The sequence below is a fragment of the Chiloscyllium plagiosum genome, unplaced genomic scaffold (assembly GCF_037043375.1).
Source record: "Chiloscyllium plagiosum isolate Xiang-an unplaced genomic scaffold, Cpla_swu_hap1 HiC_scaffold_8, whole genome shotgun sequence".
Taxonomy (NCBI): Eukaryota; Metazoa; Chordata; class Chondrichthyes; order Orectolobiformes; family Hemiscylliidae; genus Chiloscyllium; species Chiloscyllium plagiosum.
In genome coordinates this window covers 87,101,269-87,128,757 of record NW_028270146.1, presented here as the reverse complement: position 1 = coordinate 87,128,757, position 27,489 = coordinate 87,101,269, and the positions used below count along the sequence as shown (strand labels likewise).

The 27,489-nt window shown below is 43.5% G+C and overlaps 1 protein-coding gene across 6 annotated transcripts in view; it reads right to left on the bottom strand.

Moving 5' to 3' along the window:
* slc8a3 (solute carrier family 8 member 3) overlaps positions 1-27,489 on the bottom strand; it is a 504,604-nt gene that overhangs the window by 70,543 nt on the left and 406,572 nt on the right. For all 6 annotated transcript variants that reach the window (XM_043698123.2, XM_043698124.2, XM_043698121.2 and 3 more), the window contains one exon: positions 8,082-8,206. In XM_043698123.2, the coding sequence (XP_043554058.1) occupies positions 8,082-8,206 (125 nt within the window). The remainder of the gene's footprint in view (positions 1-8,081; positions 8,207-27,489) is intronic.

Here is a 27,489-nt window from a genome sequence, read left to right as displayed (position 1 = left end):
CAGGAGAGCAGGACGCTGCCTGATCGGCTGTGCTTTTCCAGCACCACATTCTTCGACAATGATCTCCACTCCTCACTTTCTCCGACATAAATCTTTAGTTAGGTCAAAACGTGAGTAGAGAGTGCAGTACTTCCTACCTCACCGCGGAAAAGATGGAACCATGGTAGAGAAGAGATTTACAATGATGTTGACAAGACTGGAAAAAATCCGACTGTGAAGAAAGATTGGGCAGACTGGAGTTGTTGGCCTTGCAATGCCCTCAGATTTGAGTGAGATACATGAAATTGAGGGGCCCCGGATAAGGCAGGTGGGAGGGACGATTTACTTCAGAAGAGGGGTCAGTGACTAGGGGGCATGGAGTCATAGTGTTTGGGGAGAAAAACTGGAGGGGAGATGAGGAGGTGGTAGAGGGGTGAAACTCACTGTCTGAAAGGATGCTAGAGGTAGAATCCTTCAATTAGCAGCCTGGAAATGCACCCCAATTTGATAACCCACAAGGCTATGGGCTAAATGCTGGAAAGTGACTAGGTGACTTGTTTTATTTAATGCTGTAGACACAATGGGCCAAATGGCATTTTTCTGTGCCACGTGTTGTCTATTATTGTATGAGTAACACCATGGAGAAGGAGCCGATTGAGCGTGCCACGGAACTTTTCGGTCTCATTACATAGAACAAAGAACATTACAGCGCAGTACAGGCCCTTCGGCCCTCGATGTTGCACCTCCCTGTCATACTAATCTGAAGCCCATCCCACCTACACTATTCCATGTACATCCATTTGCCTGTCCAATGACAACTTAAATGCACTTAAACTTGGCGAATCTACTACCATTGCAGGCAGAGCATTCCATACCCTTACTACTCTCTGAGTAAAGAAACTACCTCTGACATCTGTCTTATACCTATCTCCCTTCACTTTAAAGTTGTGTCCCCTCGTGTTTGCCATCCCCATACTTAGAAAAAGGCTGTCCCTGTCCACCCTATCTAACCCTCTGATTATCTTGCATGTCTCTATTAAGTCACCTCTCAACCTTCTTCCCTCTAACAAGAACAGCCTCAAGGCCCTCAGCCTTTCCTCGAAAGACATTCCTTCCATACCAGGCAACATCCTAGTAAATCTCCTCTGCACCCTTTCCAAAGCTTCCACATCCTTCTTATAATGCGGTGACCAGAACTGTACACAATACTCCAAGTGTGGCCGTACCAGAGCTTTGTACAGCTGCAGCATAACCTCCTGATTCCGGAACTCAATCCCTCTATTAATAAAGGCCAAAACACTATATGCCTTCTTAACAACCCTGTCAATCTGGGTGGCAACTTTCAGGGATCTGTGTACATGGGCACCGAGATCTCTCTGCTCATCCGCACTCCCAAGAATCCTACCATTAGCCCAGTACTTTGCATTCTGATTACTCCGGCCAAAGTGTATCACCTCACACTTGTCCACATTAAACTCCATTTGCCACCTCTCAGCCCAGCTCTGCATCCTACCCATGTCTCTCTGCAACCTACTACATCCTTCGTCACTATCCACAACTCCACCGATCTTAGTGTCATCCGCAAATTTACTAACCCGCCCTTCTAAGCCCTCATCCAGGTCATAACCCTCCTAATCAGAAACTCCAAGCTTTCCTCAGTCATAGTTTCAAGTCACCTTCATCCATCCATCCATCCTTAGTCTTAGAGATGGATGACTGCTCATTTTGGGAATGGCTGTTAGGGGAGCATATTTTTGTTTTGAATATTGCCATTAGCAGAAGTTATGTCCTGTACACAACAGCAAAATAGTGAATCTATACTTTACAAGACCAATTGTTTTCATTTACATTGTTTTCTCTCCAACTTTGCTCATTGTTGGATTCTCTCACTGCTGCACAACTATTCGCTCTGTGTATGAATCATTCCTTATTGACAGCACTTTGTCATATTGGAAACCAGGATTGGCAGGACAGTGTGCACCAATGAGATGGTAGACTTGACATTAAATGTTACTGTGTGTAGACACAGCCACATGCAATGATGTGCTATTCTGTGATTATACCAAGTAGGATGAGAATGATTTCAGTTGCCAACTGAATGTTAAGTACAAAGAGTTTGAATTATTTTGGTCAAATGTTGGGGGTTGACCTATACAGAAGGTAAATGAAAAATGAATGATTTTTGGCTTAAGATTGAAGGTCGCCGTTTACAGGACACTGATGATTACTCTAGTATCTATGGAAACCCGAATAGCAAAAACAAGTTACTGGCAAATGTGTAAAGAAACATTACTGTTAACTTGTTTCTGCCTCTCAAAACATCTAACCACACAGGTGATTCATGGCTATGTAGTGATTTTCTCAATATTGGTGTTTGTGTTGGTTTTTAACGAACATTTTACGTTATGTGACAAGTTAATTGTTGATAGCAGACTCTGCTTTAAATAGAGAAGTTCACTTTTAGAAATCAGGCTGATGATTAAATGCAGTATTATTATTTCTCTTTAAATAGTCATTGCTGCTGATTATATAATTAGATGAGTTGGCAGCCAGAATTCTACATTCTAATATATATTTAACAGGATACAGACAGCGATAAAAACAACACGAGCAGATGTGCTTGACTCCAATCTTGATTCTGAGACAACACTCAGGGTCACAGAGCGGAGGTGCAAATTTTCCATTCCCCTAACATTTAACAAAAAATATCTGGTTCACTACTGTCCTTTAGGGAAGGAAATTGCTGGCCTTACCTAGTCTGCACGTGGCTCTAGAGTTTCCCCTTATGCCACTCAATAGGGTTGCCATTAGACAAGCTTTAACTTTCAGATTTTTATTGAATTCACAATTTTAGCATAATGGAATTTGAACCCACATCCTCCCAGCATTTGCTTAAGGCTCTCAGTTACTAAGCTAGTGATATTACCATTCTGTCAACATCTCCTCAACAATTAAAGAGGTCAGTTTCAAGGGGAAGACAGTTGGAGAGGTTTATAGGGGGAACTCCCAACTTTAAGAGTCTGATACTTGATAGCACAGCTACCAAGAGTGCAACAATGAAAAGTGTGGAGAAGCTATAAATTAACATTTGGATTACTGTAAAGTTACAGAGGGAAGGAAAGATGAATAAATGGGAGGATTTGAAAACAAGCACGAAAATGTTCAAACTGATGCATTTCAAGACCTGGAAAAAATAGAGATTAGTAAGTGGATGGGGCTTGGTTTGAGTAACTCCATACACCGTCAAACTTGCCTGGTGCTCGTTCTATTAGCGGTGAATTTCTGACTACAATGGAAGTGCCATGAATTAAATAAGAACCATTGAACAGAGCTGGACAGCATCAGAGGAACATAATGCTCTTGAGCGTGGAAGGTTCGCACAGGGTTTGAGGAGGACAAAAACAGACAATGATCCATGGTCACAATCACAGAAAGGATCACTCATCATTGGTTCAAGCCATTTTGGTGTGGGGGGAGGTGTTGAATTCAAACAAGAGTTGCAGAAGAGATGGGGTTGATGACACTATGTTCAAGGTTAGAGTTTGGGCAATGATGAAGATTGAGTTCTAACAGGGAGGGGGAACGATAGGAATAGTTTTAAAAGCGAGGAGATTAACAGCTGCAGGGAGAAGTTGGTCAGAAATGTGAGAGACAGGGACTCAGAACTAGGAAAGCGAGAGGATTGGTGGGATGAGGTCAGGTCTTTGAATAAGGGGAAGGAGGAGTTTCAACTGTAGAGGTACTGGACTGCTTTGCAGACTGGTCACCCAACAGGTCCCCCAACTGGTCCTGGATGGTAACCCAAGTGGAACAAGCCTTCACATGCTCCAGGAAAGCTAAGTTGGTGGAGAGATATACTTATTTCTCTCAGTGAGAGGACATTCCACCCTTAAAGCAGTGAAAATAGAGGCATTGGTCAAAATATTCCAAAACTCTCTGATGCCCCTATTCAGGATGGGAAGGAGACAGAAAGCAGAAAATTTTAGATAAGTTAGGCCAATGTCTGTCATTGGGAAAAAAAAACTTGAGTTTATTATTAAAGGAAGAATTAGCAGGACATTTGGAAATAAGGCATTTGATCAGGTGCCACATAAAAGATTGTTGCACAATATGGTATCAGAAATAATAGAGTCATAGGGTCATAGAGATATACAGCGCAGAAACAGAATCTTCTGTCCAACATGTCCATGCTGCCCAGATATCCTAAGTTAATCTAGTCCCATTTGCCAGCACTTGGCCCATATCCCTCCAAACCCTTCCTATTCATATACCCATCCAGGTGCCTTTTAAGTGTTTCAATTGTACCAGCCTCCACCATTTCCTCTGGCAGCTCATTCCATAAATACACCAGCCTCTGTGTGAAAATGTTGCCCCTTATGTCCCTTCTATATCTTTCTTCTTTCACCCTGAATCTATGCCCATCAGTTCGGGACACCCCACCCCAGGGAAAAGACTTTGTCTATTTACCCTATCCATGCCCCTCATGATTTTATAAACCTCTATAAGGTCACCCCTCAGCCTCAGATGCTCCAGGGAAAACAGCCCCAGCCTATTCAGCATAATAGCATGAATTCAGAATTATTTAACACACAAAAGACAGAGAATCAAGATTAATGGGTCTTTTTTCAGATTGGAAATGCAACTATTGGTCTATCAAAAGGATCAGTCCTAGAGCCACAATTATTGATCATGTCTATTAATAGGGAGTAGAGTATCCAAATTTGCTGTTGTTACAAAAATAGATGTAAGGCACATTGAGATAAGTAAAGGACAAGGGATATAGATAGATTGAGTGTGTGGGCAAAACACTTGCAGATGGAGTGTAATGTAGGAAAGTGTGATATTATATACTTTGATAGGAAGAAACAAATAGCAGACAATTATTTAAATAGAAAGACTCCACAAATGTGCATTGCAGGGGAATATGAAAGGTCTTGGGTATGAAACACAAGTTAGCATTGAGGAGAAGGGGTTTTTAAATAGAGTCTAGATTAGAGTGGTGTTGGAAAAGCACAGCAGGTCAGGCAGCATCCGAGGAGCAGGAAAATCAACATTTCAGGCAAAAGCCCTTCATCAGGACTCCCGCCCACCTTCCGAGGACCCCTTCACCCGCCTCCAACACATTCCATCCACCTGGACACCCCGTGCTGGCCTATTACCTGCCCTCGATCTCTTCATTTCCAACTGTCGCCGGGACATCAACTGCCTCAATCTGTCCACCCCCCCTCCCCCACTTCAACCTCTCACCCTCACAACGCGCAGCCCTCCACTCCCTTTGCTCCATTCCCAATCTCACCATCAAGCCAGGAGACAAAGGGGGTGCAGTGGTAGTTTGGCGCATTGATCTCGACACCGCCGAAGCCAGATGCCAACTCGAAGACACCTCCTCCTACCGACCCCTCAACCATGACCCCACCCCCTATCACCAAACCATCATCTCCCAGATCATACAGAACCTCATCACCTCAGGAGATCTCCCATCTACAGCTTCCAACTTCATAGTCCGGGAACCCCACACTGCCCGGTTTTACCTCCTTCCCAAGATCCACAAGCCTGACCACACCAGACGACCCATTGTCTCAGCCTAATCCTGCCCCACCGAACTCATTTCTACCTACCTCGACACTGTCCTATCCCCCCGGTCCAGGGACTCCCCACATATGTTCGAGACACCACCCATGCCCTCAACCTCCTCCAAGACTTCTGTTTCCCCGGCCCCCAATGCCTCATCTTCACCATGGCCATCCAATGCCTCTATACCTCCATCCGCCATGACCAGGGCCTCCAAGCCCCCCGTTTCATCCTCTCCCGACATCCCCAACAGTAACCTTTCACTGACACTCTCATCCGTTTGGCTGAACTGGTCCTCACCCTTAATTTCTCCTTTGAATCCTCCCACATCCTGCATGGGCCCCAGCTATGCCTGTCTCTTTACTGGCTATGTAGAACAGTCCATCTTCCGTAGCTACACCAGCACCATTTCCCACCTCTTCCTCCGCTACATCGGTGCCACCTTGTGCTCTCTCCACCAGAGATATTTTCCCTCCCCACCTCTTTCCGCTTTCCACAAAAACCGCTCCCTCCGTGACTACCTGGTCAGGTCCACGCCCCCCAACAACCCACCCACCTGTCCTGGCACCCTCCCCTGCCACCGCAGGAATTGCAAAACCTGCGCCCACACCTCCTCCCTCACCTCCATCCAAGGCCCCAAAGGAGCCTTCCACATCCATCAAAATTTCACCTGCACATCCACCAATGTAATGTCTTGTGTCCGTTGCTCCCAATGCGGTCTCTTCTACATTGGGGAGGCTAAACGCCTCCTCGCAGAGTGCTTTAGGGAACATCTCCGGGACACCCGCACCAATCAACCCCTCCACCCCGTGGCCTAACATTTCAACTCCCCCCTCCTACTCTGCCAAGGACATGCAGGTCCTGGACCTCCTCCATCGCCACTCCCTTACCACATGACGCCTGGAAGAAGAATGCCTCATCTTCCGCCTCGGAACCCTTCAACCCCAGGGCATCAATGTGGACTTCACCAGTTTCCTCATTTCCCTTCCCCCCACCTTACCCCAGTTCCTAACTTCCAGCTCAGCACCATCCTCATGACCTGTTATACCTGTCAATCTCCCTTCCCACCTCTCTGCTCCCCCCTCCTCTCTGACCTATCACCTTCATCCCCACCTCCATCTACCTATTGTACTCTTTGCTACTTTCGCCCCAGCCCACCCCACACCCATTTATCTCTCCAACCTGGAGGCTCCCTGCCTCTATTCCTGATGAAGGGCTATTGCCTGAAATGTCAATTTTCCTGCTCTTCGGATGCTGCCTGACCTGCTGTGCTTTTTCAGCACCACTCTAATCTAGACTCTGGTTTCCAGCATATGCAGTCCTCACTTTTGCCCAGGTGATTTTAAATAGTTTACTCAGAGAGATTAACAGATGTCAGTATCACAGAGTCGTTAAAGTGAAAAGAAGAAGACCATCCAACTCATTGTATTTGCATCAGTCCTTCACGTGAGCATTTGTAGCATGGATTTCTTCATGACTGAATTGGAGAGATATCTCAGAGTGATGTACATTACCAGATAGAACTCTGAGGACAGCAGCAGGAAGTGAGGGTGGAGCTTTCTTCAGAAAAAGGTCTGGCTGCTCAACATAATTCCAGCAGTTTAAGGTTTTCGGAGGAGGGGTAGAGAACAAAGTGAGGGTGGGGAAATTGTGCAAACAGATATTCCATTGGCTCTTACATTCTGACACCACCTCAGGGTCTTCCTATTGGAACCAATGTCAGCTATCTGATGTGTTTTCTCAAACACAGCACCTTTATTCAATTGAGATGGAAGGAACATGTTGAATAATATATTACCCACCACTATAAAGAGAGTTCTCTGAGAGTTCTCAGAGTTCTTTTGGGACACCATGCATTCTTGGTATTGCATGAACAGGAGAGATTTACATTTTAGCTGAGAGTGCAGTCAAGTTCACCACTTCCGAAAACGCCAGTATTGATTTTCCCTACTTTCCCAAGGTAGTGTCCTGATAGGAGCAATAATCCTGCCAGGCACCCACTGAATATATTCAAATATTGCAGATAGTAGGTGAGTGAAAATTCTGCTCCAAACTTGTGAAAGTCTGTAAGTCTAGGACCACCATCAAAGCAAGGGGAACTGCAACAATAAAAGGGTCAACACAGCGTTCTCTGAGATTCTCGGGATTAACTGTATGTGTGCTCTACCAATATTTAGCACATCCCCCGGTTATCTTTGCCATTAATAATACACTTTTTTCCAACTAACCCATTTATTCTGATACCGGAATGTGAAATAATTGGCCTTATTCACCTGAATTTATGAGACAAGAGCTTAATATAAATAATCTTTTGTTCAAAGTCAATAGGAACATCGGGACTGGGAACTGGAGTTGACAGATTGCCTCTTCAAGCCTGCCCCACCATTTACCTAGACCATGGCATGACCTCCATATCATTTCCCCGGTATCTCCAAAATCTCTTAATACTCATGATTAATCTCTTATTTCTGTTATGATAAATTATCACATGCCCTATCACAGCCTAAAATGGAAAAAGAAGATTTTTGTACCTTGAATTCATAGGATTCTTCAATGATGACCTCCAATTTTGGATGCTCCCCCAGAATGGGTTTTCCCATTTCTGCAATCCGTTTTGCCTCCTCTTCTTCGATTGACAGCTTCCGACCAGAGTCCTCTGTAAAACAAACATCTCTTTCATTACTTACAGCTGTAGTGTGATCTGTGGATGCAACCTTATTGGTCAGAGCACCAAGTACAGGAGTTGGGAGATCATGTTGCAGCTGTACAGGACATTGGTTAGGCCACTGTTGGAATATTGCGTACAATTCTGGTCTCCTTCCTGTCGGAAAAATGTTGTGAAACCTGAAAGGGTTCAGAAAACATTTACAAGGATGTTGCCAGGTTTGGAGGGTTTGAGCTAGAGGGAGAGGTTGAACAGGCCGGGGTTGTTTTCCCTGGAACATTGGAGGCTGAGGGGTGACCTTATAGAGGTTTATAAAATCATGAGGGGCATGGATAGGATAAATAGACAAAGTCTTTTCCCTGGGGTGGGGGAGTCCAGAACTAGAGGGCATAGGTTTAGGGTGAGAGGGGCAACTTTTTCACGCAGAGGATGGTAAGTGTATGGAATGAGCTGCCAGAGGATGTGGTGGAGGCTGGTACAATTGCAACATTAAAAAGGCATCTGGATGGGTTTATGAATAGGAAGGGTTTGGAGGGATATGGGCCGGGTGCAGGCAGGTGGGATTAGATTAGGTTGGGATAATTGGGCGGCATGGACAAGTTGGACTGAAGGGTCTGTTTCCATGCTGTACATCTCTATGACTCTATGACCTCCTCCACTGTTTTTACAGCGACTGAAGAGAAACTGATATCACAGATATCATGCTGCTGTTCTGTGTATTCCAAGACAATTGTAGATTATTTAATTGCACTTTTATATTTATCCTGGTCCATCTCTGCAAAACAAAGTGGCTACAAAGAAAAAAATATAGAATCTAATAATATATTTAAAATTTAATCCTGCAGCTGGATGAACGCGTTCTGCTTTCGAGTTCATCATATTATCCTTGGCTGAGTAAAGCACATGGGCTTCAAATTAAGTTAAAGTTGTGGTTAAGATCAGGATTAACTTTTGATCGCAACCTTCTCAGTATTTCCCTCAGTATTTCTGCCAAAGAGCAGAAATGTGACTGTTTCAGTGAATACGAAGATTAAAGCTGAGAACCAGAGTTGGACACGCCGCAGTGTTGTATGGCAATGAACAGTTTGAGTTACTCCTCATATCTGAGAGGAGGAGTGGCACCTGGATGCAGAAATTCCGACACATGCCAGGCCCATGCTGAATCTTCATCTATATCAGATATTCATCTGGTGTGAAGCTTTGATCCAGTCAAAGCTTCGAATGTTAAATGTAATCAAAGGCAATTCAACCTTCAATCCTCCCTCTCACCTTCCATGCTTTCCTACTGGCAACTATCTTAGAGGACGGTGGTAAAATCATGACCTTTCTGCCTGGGAACTAGGAACATGAATCTATGTTCTAGATTTTATGATTTTGGCTTGTTAATACATCAAGACACTGCACTATTACTTCATACAATAGCATAAGGCACCGCAGGACAAATAGGTCATTTGACCCATGAAGACTGCCATTCATTGGCAGATTTGATTGCAGTCTTAAATCTACTTTCCTGTCTGATCTCTATAACCATTGACTTCCTTGCCAATGTCAGAACTCACACAACCCCAGGTTATAGTTCAACAGGTTTATTTGAAATCACCAGCTTTTGGAGCACTGCTCCTTCATCAGGTGTCATATGACTTCTGACCTTGTCAACCCCAGTCCAACACTGGAACCTTTATATCTTGCCAATGAAATATCTATCAATTCAGCCTTACTGAATATATTCAATAAACCAACCTTCACTGTTTATTTGAGACAAATTAAAGCTCCACATTTTTAAATTGTGCCCCCTCGTTCAAATTACTCCAGGTAAGGAAACATCCTTTCAACATCCACCCAGTATAACCCCATCAGACTCTTAGATGCTTCAAGTAAGATCACATCTCATTCTTTTTGACTCCAATGAGTATAGGCCCAAATTGATCAGACTTCCCTCAAAAGACATAGCCAGCCAATTAAATCACTGATAAGAAAGTGAGGCCTTTAATAGTATTCGTTACATTTTGCTGATGTTGGAATAATTGATTATTCTATGATGACTTTCAGCATTTTATAAGTGAAAGATTTAGACTTAGAAGAGTATAAAGGTAGTAGGAGTATATTTAAGAGGGAAATCAGGAGGTCAAAAAGGGTTAAATAGAATCCAATGGGATTTTGTAAATAACTTAAGGTCAAAAGAGTAACTAGGGAGAGAATAGGGCCCCTTAAAGCTCAGTAGGGCCGCCTATGCGTGGGACTGCAGGAGATGGGGATATGCTAAACGCATATTTTGCATCAGTCTTTACAATGAAGAAGGATAGGAAAGATATAGAACATCAGGAAATAAATAGTGAAATCTTAAAATTGGCCATATTGCAGAAAAGGAGGTGCTGGATGTCTTAAAATGCATAAAGGTGGATAAATCCTCAGGACCTGATCAGGTGTACCCTGGAACTCTGTGAGAAGCTAGGGAAGTGGGGCCCATTGCTGAGATTCTTGGATCATCAATAGCCACAGGTGAGATGCTGGAAGACTGGAGGTTGACTAACATGGTGCCACTAGTTAAGAAAGATGATAAGGAAAAACCAGGGAACTATAGACTGGTGAGTCTGACATCAGAGGTGGATAAGTTGTGGAGGGAATCCTGAGGGACAGGATGTACATGTATTTGGAAAGGCAAGGACTGATTAGGAATAGTCAACATGGCTTTGTGCTTGAGAAATCATGTCTCACTAACTTGACTGAGTTTTTTGAAGAAGTAACAAAGAGGATTGATAAGGGCAGAGCAGTGGACATGATCAATATGGACTTCATAAGACAAGGTTCCTCATGGTAAACTGGTTAGCAAGGTTAGATCACATAGAATGCAGGGAGAAGTAGCCATTTGGCTCGAAGGTACACGACCCCAGAAGGACATGGTGGAGGGTGCTTTTTAGACTGGAGGCCTGTGACCAGTGGTATACCACAAGGTTCGTTACTGGGTCCACAATATAAATGAGCACTGTTTTTTGTTGGAGAACAATGTTTGCAGGGTTTTTGCCCACCTTTAAAATTAAGGAAACCAGTTTTTATGTAGAAGCCTCACAAATAATTGTTTATTCACACCACAGCCCGAGATATTATCTCAGCAAAGTGCAGTGAGTATCCCTGGAAAGAAACATTCCCATTCCACTTTACTGCAGTCCCAGTTGGGTTTTAGTGTCTGCATTACATTCCATGTTAAGTAACAGTTCGACAGTTAAACATTTTCTTCTTTCTACATTTACCAATCATGTAAATGCAACCTCAGATGCTCATGAAGCGGATCAGTCAATTGGTTTTGTCACATGCAACTGGTGTCAACACTGGAGTGATTTTAAGGTCCATCCTCAGAACGGCTTGTTTGTTTTTCAACAAAGACATCAGACTACATTAACCTTTGTCATGTGTATCTTTAAAAAATGAATAAACAGGAATGTTATACAAATAAAAATTACTGGCTTTTCAGAACTCTTTTGATTGATGATCCCAGAAAACAGTATTGTTTGCAATGTGTGGGTGGTTCCTCAGAGCTCAGTATGGCCAAGCAAGGAAATAGACAGTGATGCCATCTTTATAATGATTAACTGGTTCAGCGACCAGCTTCTAGAACTTTCTTAGTCTCTTTGTCTTGCACATGAGTTTAGAATATTCAAGATGGTTACTCAAGAGTGAAATGTGGGTAAGGAGATTTAGCTTTCTTAGATTTCCATTTGCAAAGTACCCCATCAACCTCCTGCTTGCTTGTGTATCTCCTTAATTAATGTGATGCTTTAATTGCTACAACAGGTATGTGAAGAGCAATTATTGATTATCACATCACTGGCGAAAGGCAGGAGAAGATAAAGGACAAAGCACAAAGGAATCTCCTAAATAAACACAGTACAACAGTGCGTGGTCTTGGAATCTGCCATTATATTGAATGGTACTTGAGGACAATTAGACTCCTAAGGACGTTCACAAGTGAGGAGCAGTAATGACCACCTTAAAAAGGGCAACATAGGAAAGAGCAAAATGAACAAGATGAAATAAGATGCTTGAAATGGTTGTCATTTTTATGGATGCTTCTTCTGCAGTTTGAGGGACTTGGGAAGGACATTCCCATGAGTCAGAAAGTGAAGGTGCTTGTACACCTCTGTTGCTCTTGTTCTTCAAGGTAGTTCAGGTTGCTGGTATGGAAGATGCTCTTGCAATACTAGGTGTGTTGTTTATGATTTGTAGATCACACACACTGCTGCCACACTGCACCAGTGATATTAAATGAGGTGGATGGAGTGCCAATCTAGTGCTAGATGGTGTTAAGCTTCAAGTCTTGTTAAAACTGCACACACACTCCTGGCTTGTGCCTAGTAGAAGGTGGACAAGCTTTGAGAAGTTAGAACTCACAATAGAATTCCAGCCTCTGACCTGATCTTGTCATCATAATATTTCTATGGTCAGTCTGGTTCAGTTTCTGGTCAATAGTAACACAAAAACGAGAATGGTTGGTAATGTCATTCAATGTCAAAGGAAGATGGTTGCATTCTCTGTTCTAGGAGGTGGTCACGGCTGGACACTTTCATTCACCAATGTTACCTTCTGTTTACTAGCTCAAGCCTAAAGGGTTTCCAGGTCTTCTTGCCAATGGACAGAAATATTTCAGTATCTGAGGAATTACTGAACTTACTGAATACTGTGCAATTATCAGAGAACATTTCCACCTCTAACCTTGTGATGGAGGGAAAACTGATGAAGCAACTGAAGATAAGTGAACTGTTTGCACTGTAAACTGTTAGATACTGCCAATATCCCCACTATCATCCTGGAAGGAGCAAAACATGGAGAGGTTTGTAGCTCATGGTCATTTTATAAGTTACAGACCCTCCTGTGAGATTGGAGTTGTGCCTGATTGCAGATTTCTGTCACAACTTCCTTAATCAAACACTGAACTTCAATGTGGACCCCAGCAAGGAGAACGGCTCCCAAATGACACTGAGTGGTTACAAACCCTTGCTTAATCCGCTTCTCATCCTCCTTCTTCTCGTAGCTGGACTTCCTCTGGTTGACCTCCTTTCATTCCCACTATGTTGCTCATTGCTAAGGGCAGAGTCCGCTTGTTCACCCAGCTCCGGCAGGAAAGCTTTGTAGTCAGCAGAAAAACAACTGCACATCACTCGCTGTGAACATCTAAAACTTCAGAGAATTGTGGAAAACATCCAGAATGCTTAGAATTGCAGCAGCAGTGAGATGAGGTGAGCCAACAATTAACCAGGAAGTACTTGACAATCCTGTTAAAAATCAGTGCGATGGCGAGGGATGGGATTGCTGAGGTTTCTTCATGCTACATACAGTGGTGTGATGCTGAGATGGAACATTGTGGGGACTACAGGTTGAAAAGGGCAATGCACAATGACTGATATCTTGATGTGCCTGCTCTGCATTCTGTTGTCAGTCCTGGCACATCCACATGAACTCTTTAGCCAATTTGGTAACTGGCACCCTCCTTGTTAGATATGCATGCATGCGCCGCAACCCATTTACGAAACTTCAGGGAGCCCCGTGGCACCCCAAAAACAGGCTCTGGTGAGCTCAATTTCACCCGCGGGGAATCAAGTGTCAGGGTGAATCAATGGCACTTCATTTGCATGTTTTTCAATCATCACCCGAGTCTACAATTAAAATATTCTTTGTAATTTTCCATTTGGAAACAAATTACCTCCACCTCCTCCAAGATCCATCCTGGAATCAAAGATTTTATGGAACTGCTTTTCATTGATGATCATTATGTATTTCATTTAATTAAAAATTTACAAAGCCTTTTGGTCTAATAATTGCACAGGACTACTACTATATAAAACACCCACATCCTTTCATATTCATGAGCAGCACAGAAACCATTAGAGATTTCTTATGTTTATTACAATGGTTCATCATTGTGAGCTCTCATATAGCACAAAAAATTAAAACTTTATTAGCAATCTGAATGATGGATTGGGATGCATTCATATTTCAGTGTAATCAACTGTAAATTATTTCTTGATAAACTTGTTATAGCCTCATAACAAATGGTGATCCTTCAGGTGACAACTATGAGTTTTGCTGCCTTCAATGAAGCCGTTCAAATTGATCAAAACCAAAGCATTGTTCTGTCTCAAATAGATAATAACTGAAATCTGGATGCAATCCAGTTAAAAATCATTGTTTAACAATCAATAAAGTTAGGTTCTTGGTCTGTCTCAAGTGGATAATGTCAAAAATCTGGATGCCAAATATTTAAAAATCATTGTTTGACAATCAATACGATTAACATAAACTAAGTTTCAAATATTATGCGTAATCTCATCCTAGGTGTTCACAAAACTGGAGGTTCTTTGTAGTCCAGGGGTACTGTCTCTGACTCTGGGTCAGAAGCTCATGGCTCAAGACTTGACCCAAAAGCATTGATGGCCAAGGAAGGGTTTGCACTAATCAAAACCAAATCCATTGAGTATCCACCTGCAAACCTCCCAGCACACACCAATGGCAGGGGTTAAGAGAAAGAAATTCCTGGTCTAATACGTGCTGGGAAGAATATTGAAGTCTTTGCCATCACTAATCATAGCTCCAGATTACAATAAGTATGCTGCCATGGTAATTCAGACTCTAAGTGAACTGTAACACATCAATTAGTTGCATTGATTTTATTATTCATAAAACATTTCAATGCATTATCTTTTGAAAAGTTATGATTTTACTTATCATTATGGAGATTGCATTGAGTATAGGAATTGGGACACCAAGTTGCAGCTGTACAGGACATTGATAAGGCCAGTTTTGGAATACTGTGTTCAATTCTGGTCTCCCAGCTATGGGAAAGATTTTGTGAAACTTGAAAGAGTTCAGAAGAGATTAACGAGGATTTTGCCAGGGTTGGAGGGTTCGTGCTATAGGGAGAGGCTGATTAGGCTGGGGAGTGTCAAAAGTTGAGGGATGACCTTACAGAAGTTTATAAAATTATGAGGGGCATGGATAGGGTGAACAGTCAAAGTGTTTTTCCCTGGGTAGGGGACTCCAAAACTAGAGGATATAGGTTTAAGATGAGAGGGGAAAGATTTGAAAGGGAGCAACCTTTTCACGCAGAGGGTGGTGCATGTATGGAATGAGCTACCAGAGGAAGTGGGGGAGGATGGCACAATTACAGCATTCGAAAGGTATTTGGATGGGTGTATGAATAGGAAGGGTTTAGAGAGATATGGGCCAAGTTCGGGCAAATGGTATGAGATTAATTGCGGCACCACACTCTACCGCAAACCCACAGACAACCTTACAATGCTACACTTCACCAGCTTCCACCCAAAACATATTAAAACAGCCATTCCCTATGGACAAGCCCTATGCATACACCGGATCTGCTCAGATGAGGAGGAACGTGACGGACACCTGGAAGTACTCAAAGATGCCCTCACAAGAACGGGGTACGATGCTCAACTCATCGACCGCCAGTTCCCCCGTGCCACAGCAAGGAACCGTAATGACCTCCTCAGGAGACAGACACGTGCTGCAACTGACAGGGTACCCTTCGTTGTTCAGTACTTCCCAGGGGCTGAAAGATTACGCCATGTTCTTCGTGACCTGCAACACATTATCAATGAGGATGAGCACCTCACCAAGACCTTTCCCACATCTCCACTACTTGCCTTTAAACAACCGCCAAACCTCAAACAGATCATTGTTCATAGCAAACTGCCCGGCTCTCAGGACAACTCCATACAACTCTGTCACGGTGGACGCTGCAAGACGTGTCAGATTGTGGACATAGATACCACTGTTACGCATGGGAACACCTCCCACCTTGTACATGGCAGGTACTCATGTGACTCAGCCAACGTTGTCTATCTTATACGTTGCAGGCAGGGATGCCCAGAGGCATGGTACATTGGGGAAACCGAGCAATGGCTACGACAACGGATGAATGGGCACCACACAACAATCAACAGACAGGAGCGTCCCCTCCCAGTTGGGGAACACTTCAGTGGTCCAGGACATTCAGCCTCGGACCTTCGGGTGACCATCCTCCAAGGTGGACTTCAGGACAGGCAGCAGAGGAAAGTGGCCGAGCAGAGGCTGATAGCTAAGTTTGTTACCCATAGGGAGGGCCTCAACCGGGACCTTGGGTTCATGTCACATTACAGGTGACCACCATGGCACTATACACACACACACACACACACACACACACACACACACACACACACACACACACACACACACACACACACAGATATTCCTACACACACACACTCTCACATACACATGGACACAGGTACACACAGACGCGCACACAGACACCCACACACACCCTTCTAGACACACACACTCCCACACATGCACCCCCTCACAGACGTAAGACACTCTGCACTCACCACACACACACACACACACACACACACACACACACACACACACACACACACACACACACACACACACACACACACACACACACACACACACACACACCACCCCAGACAGAGACAAAGACCCACATGCACACATATATTTTGTGGTGAATTTGTACTTGCAGAGTTACATTGCACTTTGCTTAAAAACTGCATACATTCATGTAGAACTCTGAGCTCAAAAACTGCATGAATTTATGTAAAACTCTGTTATCTCACTTTTTAGATTAGAATCAATCTAAACATCAGGTCATAGACAGAGAACACAGGGGGCTAACACCTTCAACATATTGTCTAGCTATCACCATTGTTAACAGCTAACCCGAGAATGCAACTTTAAAAAAAAGGGTTTTGTGATTTACACATGAAAGAATACATATCACTGTATTCATCATGTGGCAATGTGTTGGGGAAACATTTTCAGTGCTGATGGGGTTAGTCAGAGGGTTAAAGCCAGTAATGCTTGGAAATACACTTACTGGCTGCATTGGTCCTCCATTTTGAAGTATACAAGAAAGACCAGGACAACTCAAGCATTAAGTTGAATGGACTTTCCTTCTGGGAAATACAGAGGTGATCCGACACGGAAATTCACGGCAGCCTGTCAAGGCTACTGGGCCATATGTCACATGGGGCCAATAAATGAATCTTTAAAGACCCATCAACAAAGACTGACAACCTTCTGTGTCCTCCAAGTCTTTCAGAAGATTGAGGAGTCAACACTCCAAGCAGGGTTGGAGGCCTTTTCCTGCCTCCTATTCACAGCTGGGGCTTGTCTGTTGAAGAGACTTCCAACTCTTTAAAACGTTAGGGAGTGGCAGTCTCAAAACCATAGTGTGCTCTCTCTCTCTCATTTGCCTGAAATGCAAGCTGCTGCTTCTTCCAACCTAGAGAGCCCCTTATTGAAAGTGACTCCCCCCAACATAGTTGGGGGGGTGCGGGCGGATAGGTCAGACTCCCACCTGACCCTGTTGCCTGGTAACAGTAAAAATGGATGCTGCTTCCTAACGATGGAAAATGCCAGATTTGCTACTACACATAAAGCTGGTTAATATTCTCAGCAAAAGAAATCACCACAATGTATCAAAACCCTGTTACAATAAAAAACATTCCTGCTTTGATTTTTTTTTCCGATTTTCTTTCTTCCAATGCACTTTCGGACGTGTGATAATTTATCCACAAGAATAAAAATCTTGAAAGGAACTCATATTTAAATATAGAATAGAATCCCTACAGAGTGGAAACAGGCCATTTGGCCCAACAAGTCCACACCAACCCTGCAAAGACTATCCCACCCAGACCCATTCCCCTACCCTATACTCTACATTTACCCCTGACGAATGCACTTAAATCTATACATTCCTGAACACTACGGGCAATTTAGCATGGCCAATTCACCTAACGTGCACACCTTCGGATTGTGGGGGTATACTGGAGCACAAGGAGGAAACCCACGCAAACACAGGGAGAATGTGCAAATTCCACACAGACAGTCGCCTGAGGCTGGAATCAAACCTGGGTCCCTGCCGCTGTGAGGCAGCAGTGCTAACCACTGAGCCATCATAATGAGGTGCTTCATGTTACGGTCAGTTGAAGGGAATTTCCCAGAGCCTTAAAAAGACTGGCCATCCTCTTTTCCTTTGCTAAGATGGCAATGAGCTTTTTTTCAAACGACAACACTTGGTGTCATATAATTGCTCCAACAGAGCTGAGGGACAGAGGTGGTTCCGTGGAAGAACAGTGCTGTGCAGCTTGGGAAGGAATCATTTACTCCTTGTCCTTCATAATGATGGACACTCTGAGGCACTGGCAAAGAAGTCCTGGTGAGTGGCCAGTATGTACTATCACCACGCTGCACCTCCGATGGAGTGGTCATTTAAGGTGCTGATAAAGTGTTTTTGTATGGTGTTAAGTTTCCTGGATACTACCACAGCTGCACCTGTCTAGGAGAGAGGGGAATATTCTGTCACGCTCCTGACTTGTGCTGTAAACACAATGGGTAGACTTTGGCAAGTCAAGTGAGAAACCATCTGCCAAATACACAGACTTTGAGAAAGTGAGGACTGCAGATGCTGGAGATCAGAGTCAAAGAGTGTGGTGCTGGAAAAGCACAGCAGGTCAGTCAGCATCCGAGGAGCAGGAGAGTCGACATTTCGGGTATAAGCTCTTCTTCAGGAATGAGGCTTGGGGGCCAAGGGGGCTCAGAGATAAATGGGAGGGGGGTAGGACTGGGGGAAAGAAGCTGAGAATGCGATAGGTAAATGAAGGAAGGGTGAAGGTGATAGATCGAAGAGGAAGGTGGAGTGGATAGGTGGGAAGGAAGATGGACAGGTAGGACTGTTCAAGAGGGAGCGGTGCCAATTTCGGAGGTTAGGACTGGGATAATGTGGGGGGAGGGGAAATGGGGAAACTGTGTTCAGTAAATTTATTGAGTTCTTTGAGGATGTAAAATGCAGGATAGATAAGGGGAAACAATATTTGTGGTACTTTTGGATTTCTGAAAGGAATTCAGTAAATTGCCACATAAAAGATTATTATACAAGACAGGAACTTAATGTGTTGATAATATTTTAGTGTAGGTAAAAGATTAGTTTGTTTATACAGTAAATATGTATCTATCAAATTAAATGGCAGGAGTTAGACTGTCTCTTCAACTGTATATTCACTCTGTTCCGTTTGACACAAACTCCAGACTGCTCTCCTGTTCTCTCAGATAGCCCCTGGGGAAAGTGGTTTGATACTTTCTAATTAACCTGGTTAAAGAGATTATGACAAAGCTCTGGGGCAGGTGGGACTTTAACCAAAACCTCATTCCTGATGCAACGTGAATTCTCCTGCTCCTCAGATGCTGCCTGACCTGCTGTGCTTTTCCAGCACCACACCCTCAATTCTGATCTCCAGCATCCGCAGTCCTCAATTTCTCCGGGACCTCTGAGCTCACATGATCACTGCACCACAAGATCGGCTACAGAGTCATAGAGTCATACAGCATGGAAACAGATCCTTCGGTCCAAGTATTCCATGCCAACTATGTTCCCAAACTAAACCACTCCTACCTGCCTGTGCTTGACTCATATCCCTCCAAACCTTTCCTATTCATTAACTTATTCAAATGTCTTTCAAACATAGTCACTGTATCTGCATCCACCACTTCCTCTGGCAGTTTGTTCCAAACACAAACCACTCTCTGTGTAAAAATGTTGGTCCTCATGTCCTTTTTAAATCTTTCTCCTCTCATCTTAAAAATATATCTCCTGGTTTTGAACTCCCCTCCCTTTGGGAGAAAGACATTTGCTATTCACCTTATCTATGCCCCTCATGATTTTATAAATCTCTATACCTCAACCTCCTATATCCCAGTGAAAGCCTATCCAGTTATTTTTTTGTAACGCAAACTCTCCAATCCCAACAAGATCCTGGTAGATCTCTCCTGAACCCCCCCTCCAGTTTAATAAGATCCTTGCCGTAACAGGGCAAGCAGAACCACACACAGTACTCCAGAGGAGGCCTCACCAACATTCTATGCAACCCCAACATGACGTCTCAACTCCAATACTGAAATCAGCACAGCTGCTCTGAACATAACTGACATGTGTCCATATCCACACTCAGGGCAATTAAAACAGAAATTGCTGGAGAAACTCAGCAGCTCTGGCCGCATCTGTGGAGAGAAAGCAGAGCCTCTCAAGATATGGAACCACTTGTCTCTGAGTGGAAAGGCTTGTGGCGGTGGTACTGGTAAGATAATAAATTAGTTAATGCCTGACTCCCACATTACTCACAGTGATACATTATCTGAGTTTGCTTGTCTTACCTACATCACGCACGCAGAGACTTAACTACACAAGTCATTGGACTCAACGTCTTAGCTCTGTTTTTCTCTCTCTCCACAGATGCTGCCACATCCTGCTGAGTTTCTCCAGCAATTTCTGAATTTATTCCAATACTCACCTGGCCACTTTTTCCATCTTAAGCCCTCCATACCGCGAAAGCCTCAAAAACTCATGCCAGGATCCAAACTCACCAACACCCATTCAGCGTGTTTTTTTTTATTTAAAATTTTGTTTGATAATGTTCTTTAAATTATTTTAAGGGCATCATAAAAGTGATCACACAGTACAGAATTTCATAATATCTGATTCAACTTCCACACAGTGAGTAGCTGTTTCTTCTTGTGCACTATTCAACAGAGAATATAAAATTCCATCAATACTCACTCACTGAAGTCAATTTAAATAGTGTGTCGGTATCAAACAACCCATGCTGGAAGGTGAGTGCCTGTGAATCATTAATATTCCAATGTAACACCATCTCCTCTCTCCAACCAAAGTTACCCAGCCTGCTAACACTCAACATGAAGACTGGCAATTGAGCTAATTAGCAGTATCCACCAACCCTGGAGTTGCTCTCCACTGACTGAAATGCTTTCAGCCGTAAACTTCTATCTGAAGGAGGAATCCTCACCCCCAAAAGCTAGCTATTGAACCAATAAAAGTCAATTACAAGTGGATATCCCTAAGCATTGGTCCTCGTGTTAAAAATAAATCTATCAAAAGTTTAAGCAGGTAGTCAATGCTGAGCTGGGGCAAATCTTGGTAATGTTCAGCTCATGCACAGTTATCCTAAACATGAATGCCATGTCATTAAATTGCAGTAACATTTCCACCGTCAGCACCCCACCAATTGTGACAACATTTTGAGGATTGCCCAAGTTCCAGAGTGCAACTGACAGGCTCTTGTCCCACAGCAGGTGGTGAAAACAATCACTTCAAACAATCAAACTGGCAAATGATGAATGAATAAATGAATGAATGACATTTGTCCATCTCAGGAGGTGATAAACAGCATCCAGAATGTATGGCATCTCTGGAGTGAATACCATATGTTCATTCTACCTGGCAAATATTAATCAAAAATAAACCTGCAGAGTTTCCACATGATAATAAACTGGCACAGCTCAGGCATTAGGTTGTTTGTTTAATACATCATTCCTGAAGTTGGATTCCATCCTCCGGTGACTATCTGTGTGGGGTTTGCACATGTTCCCTGTGTCCGCGATGTTTTCCTCCGATTTCGTCCCACGGTGCAAAGAAGTGCAGGCTCGGTGGATTGGCCATGTTAAATTGCCCATAGTGTCCAGGAATGTGCAGGCTGGCTGGGCTCGCCAGAGGAAATGCAGTTTCATAGGGGGCCGGTAAGGGGGGACCCTCTTCAGAGGGTTGGTGTGGACTCAATGGCCGAATGGCCTGCTTCCACGCTGTAGGGATTTTATGAAGCGTAAAACTTAACCTAAACATTTTAAAAAGATGAGAAAAAATTCTTTGCTTAAAATTTCTAACTAAGGAACAGTGATAATGAATAGCAGCTGGACTCATTGCTTTGTAGCCATTGTTTCCATGATAATTCCAAAAGTGTATGTTTTAATAGATTGAAAGTGAATAAAGTTTGTCCCTGCTAAATATTTCATGGAGATTTTCCACAGAGAATTGTTGGAACATGGACTATTTTGTGAGAGAATAGTTTCCAAGCTGTTTCAAGTGAGTAGATAAACAGGTGCGATCTTTGGAGGTAGTGGGTTTTCAGACACAATCAGTTGAATGGCTTCCTTTAGATTTGACGCTCTAGGATTCGTTTCAGGAAGCCTACTCGAGAAAGAACATTCGCATTTGTATCGCAATTAAACATTTTGGATTCACATATCCTTTATGACAGTGCCATATATTTAAATAAATATCTGCATACATATCAAGGTAAACATTTCACTCAGGGCAGTAAGGTGGTAGGCATTCAGAAGGATATGATGTGGAGGTGTTGGACTGGGGTGGACAAGGTTCAGAAGGCAGAGAACACCAGGTTATAGTCCAACAGGTTTATTTGAAATTTCGGAGGCTGCCTCTTCATCAGGTGAAGTCACACCTCAGCACTCCGAAAGCTTGTGATTTCAAAACAACCTGTCAGACTACAACCTGGTGTCATCTAGTCATATTCAGGAGGGTAGGAAGAGATAGGCAGTGCAGGAATCCTCTAAAAGTGTGCAGTTTACTTAGCAGTGCGGGATGAACCTCCTTGGTGGGGTGGGAAGTAGAAGGGTAGGGGTGGGGTGCATTGGACTATATAGTAAAGGCCTATACAGGGAGACAAAGTGATGCTTAGGACAATGCAAATGTAACAAGAATTGATTAGCTAGGGACATGTGAACACATCAGTACAGTGACACGTTCCTCCCGTGGTGGCAGGGTAAAGGACATGGTTATGAAGGCACAAGACACTTTGAATGAGAGGTGTTGAAAATGTCAGGGGGTAGAGGAACAGTCAGAGTGAGATGAGAGTGGGCACCAGAGTGAAACATACAACAGGCTCCTCAAGATGCAGAGAGGACTGGGAGAGGCAAATATTACGGGTAAGGAATAGCTCAGAAGTTGGAAGGACCAGACAGCAAGCAGTCTGAAATGTATTTCGAGAGTATGTGCAAAATGCATATATAATGACAAATGAAATTTGCAATCTTGGTCACAAGTCATCACATACAGGAATGATGTCATAGAGTCATAGAATCATAGAGTCATAGAGATGTACAGACCCTTCGGTCCAACCCGTCCATGCCGACCAGATATCTCAACCCAATTTAGTCCCACCTGCCAGCACCCAGTCCATATCCCTCCAAACCCTTCCTATTCCTATACCCATCCAAATGCTTTTCAAAAGGTTGCAATTGTACCAGCCTCCACCACATCCTCTGGCAGCTCATTACATACACGTACCTCTGCGTGAAAACGTTGCCCCTTAGGTCTCTTTTGTACCTTTCCCCTCTCACCCTAAACCGATGCCCTCAAGTTCTGGACTCCCCCACCTCAGGGAAAAGGCTTTGCCTATTTATCCTATCCATGCCCCTCATAATTTTGTAAACCTTTTTAAGGTCATCCCTGAGCCTCCGATGCTCCAGGGAAAACAGCCCCAGCCTGTTCAGCCTCTCCATATACCTCAAATCCTCCAACCCTGGCAACATCCTTATAAATCTTTTCTGAAACCTTTCAAGTTTCATAACATCTTCCTAATATGAAGGAGACCAGAATTGCACACATTATTCCAACAGTGGTCTAACCAGTGTCCTGTACAGCCGCAACATGACCTCCCAACTCCTGTACTCAGTACTCTGACGATAAAAGAAAGTATACCAAACATCTTCTTCACTATCCTATCTACCTGCGACTTCACTTTCAAGGAGCTATGAACCTGCACACCAAGGTCTCTTTGTTCAGCAATACTCCCTAAGACTTTACCATTAAGTGTATAAGTCCTGCTAAGATTTGCTTTCCCAAAATGCAGCACCTCTCATTTATCTGAATTAATCTCCATCTGCCACTTCTCAGCCCATTGGCCCATCTGATCAAGATCCTGTTGTAATCTGAGGTAACTTTCTTTGCTGTCCACTACACCTCCAATTTTGGTGTCATCTGCAAACTTACTAACTATACCTCTTACGCTCGCATCCAAATCATTTATATAAATGATGAAAAGTAGAGGACCCAGCTACGTTCCTTGTGGAACTTCACTGGTCACAGGCCTCCAGTCTGAAAAACAACCCTCCTCCACCACTCTCTGTCTTCTACCGTTGAGCCAGTTCTGTATCCAAATGGCTAGTTCTCCATCCAAATGGCTAGTTCTCCCTGTATTCCATGAGATCTAACCTTGCTAATCAGTCTCCCATGGGGAACCTTGTCAAACGCCTTACTGAAGTCCATACAGATCACATCTACTGCTCTGCCCTCATCAATCCTCTTTGTTACTTCTTCAAAAAATTCAAGCAAGTTTGTGAGACATGATTTCCCATGCACAAAGCCATGTTGACTATCCCTAATTAGTCATTGCCTTTCCAAATAAATGTACATCCTGTCCCTCAGGATTCCCTCCAACAACTTGCCCACCACCGACGTCAGACTCACTGGTCTATAGTTCCCTGGCTTGTCCTTACCACCCTTCTTAAACAGTGGCACCACGTTAGCCAATCTCCAGTCTTCACCTGTGACTATTGATGATACAAATATCTCAGTAACAGGCCCAGCAATCACTTCCCTAGCTTCCCACAGAGTTCTAGGGTACACCTTACCAGGTCTTGGGGATTTATCCATCTTTATGCGTTGCAAGACATCCAGCACTTCCTCCTCTGTAATATGGACATTTTTCAAGATGTCACCATTTATTTCCCTACATTCTATATCTTCCATGTCCTGTTCCAGAGTAAATACTGATGCAAAATAACTCGTTTAGTACCTCCCCCATTTTCTGCAGCTCCACACAAAGTCCACCTTGTTGATCTTTGAGGAGACATATTCTCTCCCTAGTTACCCCTCTGTCCTTAATATACTTGCAAAAACCCTTTGGATTCTTCTTAATTCTATTTGCCAAAGCCATCTCATGTCCCCTCTCTGCCCTCCTGATTTCCCTCTTATGTATACTCCACTACCTTTATACTCTTCTAAGGATTCACTCGATTTATCCTGTCTATACCTGACATATGCTTCCTTCTTTTTCTTAAACAAACCCTCAATTTCTTTAGTCATCCAGCATTCCCTATACCTACCAGCCTTTCCTTTCACCCTGACAGGGATATAGTTCCTCTGGATTCTCGTTATCTCAGTTTTGAAGGCTTCCCATTTTCCAGCCATCCCTTTACCTGCGAACATCCGCGCCCCCCCCATCCTCCCTTCACCCAATCAGCTTCTGAAAGTTCTTGCCTAATACCATAAAAATTGGCCTTCCTCCAATTTGGAACATTCACTTTTCGATCTGGTCTTTCCTTTTCCATCACTATTTTAAATCTAATAGAATTATGGTCGCTGGCCCCAAAGTGCTCCCCCACTAACACCTCAGTCACCTGCCCTGCCTTATTTCCCAAGAGTAGGTCAAGTTTTGCACCTTCTCTAGTAGGTACATCCACATACTGAGTCAGAAAATTGTCTTGTACACACTTAACAAATTCCTCTCCATCTAAACCCTTAACACTATGGCAGCCCCAGTCTACGTTTGGAAAGTTAAAATCCCCTACCATAACCACCCTATTATTCTTACAGGTAACTGAGATCTCCTTACAAGTTTATTTCTCAATTTCCCTCTGACTATTAGGGGGTCTATAATACAATCCCAATTAGGTCATCATCCCTTTCTTATTTCTCAGTTCCACCCAAATAACTTCCCTGGATGTATTTCCCGGAATATCCTCCCTCAGCACAGCTGTAATGCTATCCCTTATCAAAAATACCACTCCCCCTCCTCTCTTGCCTCTTTTCTATCCTTCCTGTAGCATTTGTATCCTGGAACATTAAGCTGCCAGTCCTGTCCATCCCTGAGCCATGTTTCTGTAATTGCTATGATATCCCAGCGCCATGTTCCTAACCATGCCCTGAGTTCATTTGCCTTCCCTGTTAGGCCCCTTGCATTGAAATAAATGCAGTTTAATTTATTAGTCCAACCTTGTCCATGTCTGCCCTGACTGCTTTACTTGCTTTTGTTCTCAACTGTACCCGTCTCAGATTGATCTCTTTCCCCACTATCTCCCTGGGTCCCACCCCCCACCTTACTCGTTTAAATCCTTCCGAGCAGCTCTCGCAAATTTCCCTGCCAGTATATTGGTCTCCTTCCAATTTAGGTGCAATCCGTCCTTCTTGTACAGGTCACTTCTATCCCAAAAGAGATTCCAATAATCCAAAAATGTGGATCCTTCTTCCATACATCAGCTCCTCAGCCATGCATTCATCTGCTCTATCCTCCTATTCCTGCCCTCACTAGCTCGTAGCACCAGGAGTAATCCAGATGTTACTACTCTCGAGGACCTCCTTTATAAATTCCTGCCTAACTCTCTATTTGCTCTCTTCAGAATCGCAACCTTTTCCCCTCCTATGTCATTGGTTCCAATGTGGATAATTACCTCCTACTCGCCCTGCTCCCCCGTGAGAACATTCTGCACCCTCTCTGAGACATCCTTGACCCTTGCACCAGGGAAGCAACACACCATTCTGATTTTTTGCTGCTGGTCACAGAAACGGCTGTCTGTACCTCGGATTAGAGAATCCCCTAACACCATTGATCTCTTGGAACCCGACATCCCTTCATTGCATTCGAGCCAGTCTCAATACCAGAAACTTGGCTGTTTGTGCTACGTTCCCCTGAGAATCCATCATCCCCTACATTTTCCAAAACAGCATACTTGTTCGAAATGGGGACAGCCACAGAAAGCTCCTGCACTAGCTGCCTACCTCTCTTACCTTTCATGGAGTTAACCCATCTATGTGACTGTATCTGCGACTTTCCCCCCTTCCTATAACTGCCATCCATCACATATCGTTGCTGTTGCAAATTCCTCATTGCCTCCAATTGCCTCTCTAATCGATCCATTCGATCTGATAGGATTCGCAACCAACAGCATTTATTGCAGATATAATCCACAGTAACCTGTAAACTCTCCTTAAACTCCCACATCTGACAAGAAGCACATACCACTATACTAAAGGCCATTTTTGCTCCTTCACAATCTACAGACTCAGAAAATAACATTATCTTATTCTTCTACAAAACACAGTTCCAGGTTACATTAATAGTTATGGCTTATATTTTACGGTTAATCAAGAGACATATCTCAAAAAACATACAATCAAGAAAGAACCCACTCTGCACACTACTGCAGACTTCCTGTAGGCCACACTTAAAACTGTTGACTTATCTGTTTCTGTGCTGTGACTTCACCCAAATAGTTCCTCCAAGATCAGTTGTGAATTTCACTGTTTGTTAATTTTCCCAGACACACTCCGATGTCCAGCGATGCATGAATTCAAACAGCAAAATATTAACAAAGACCAAAGA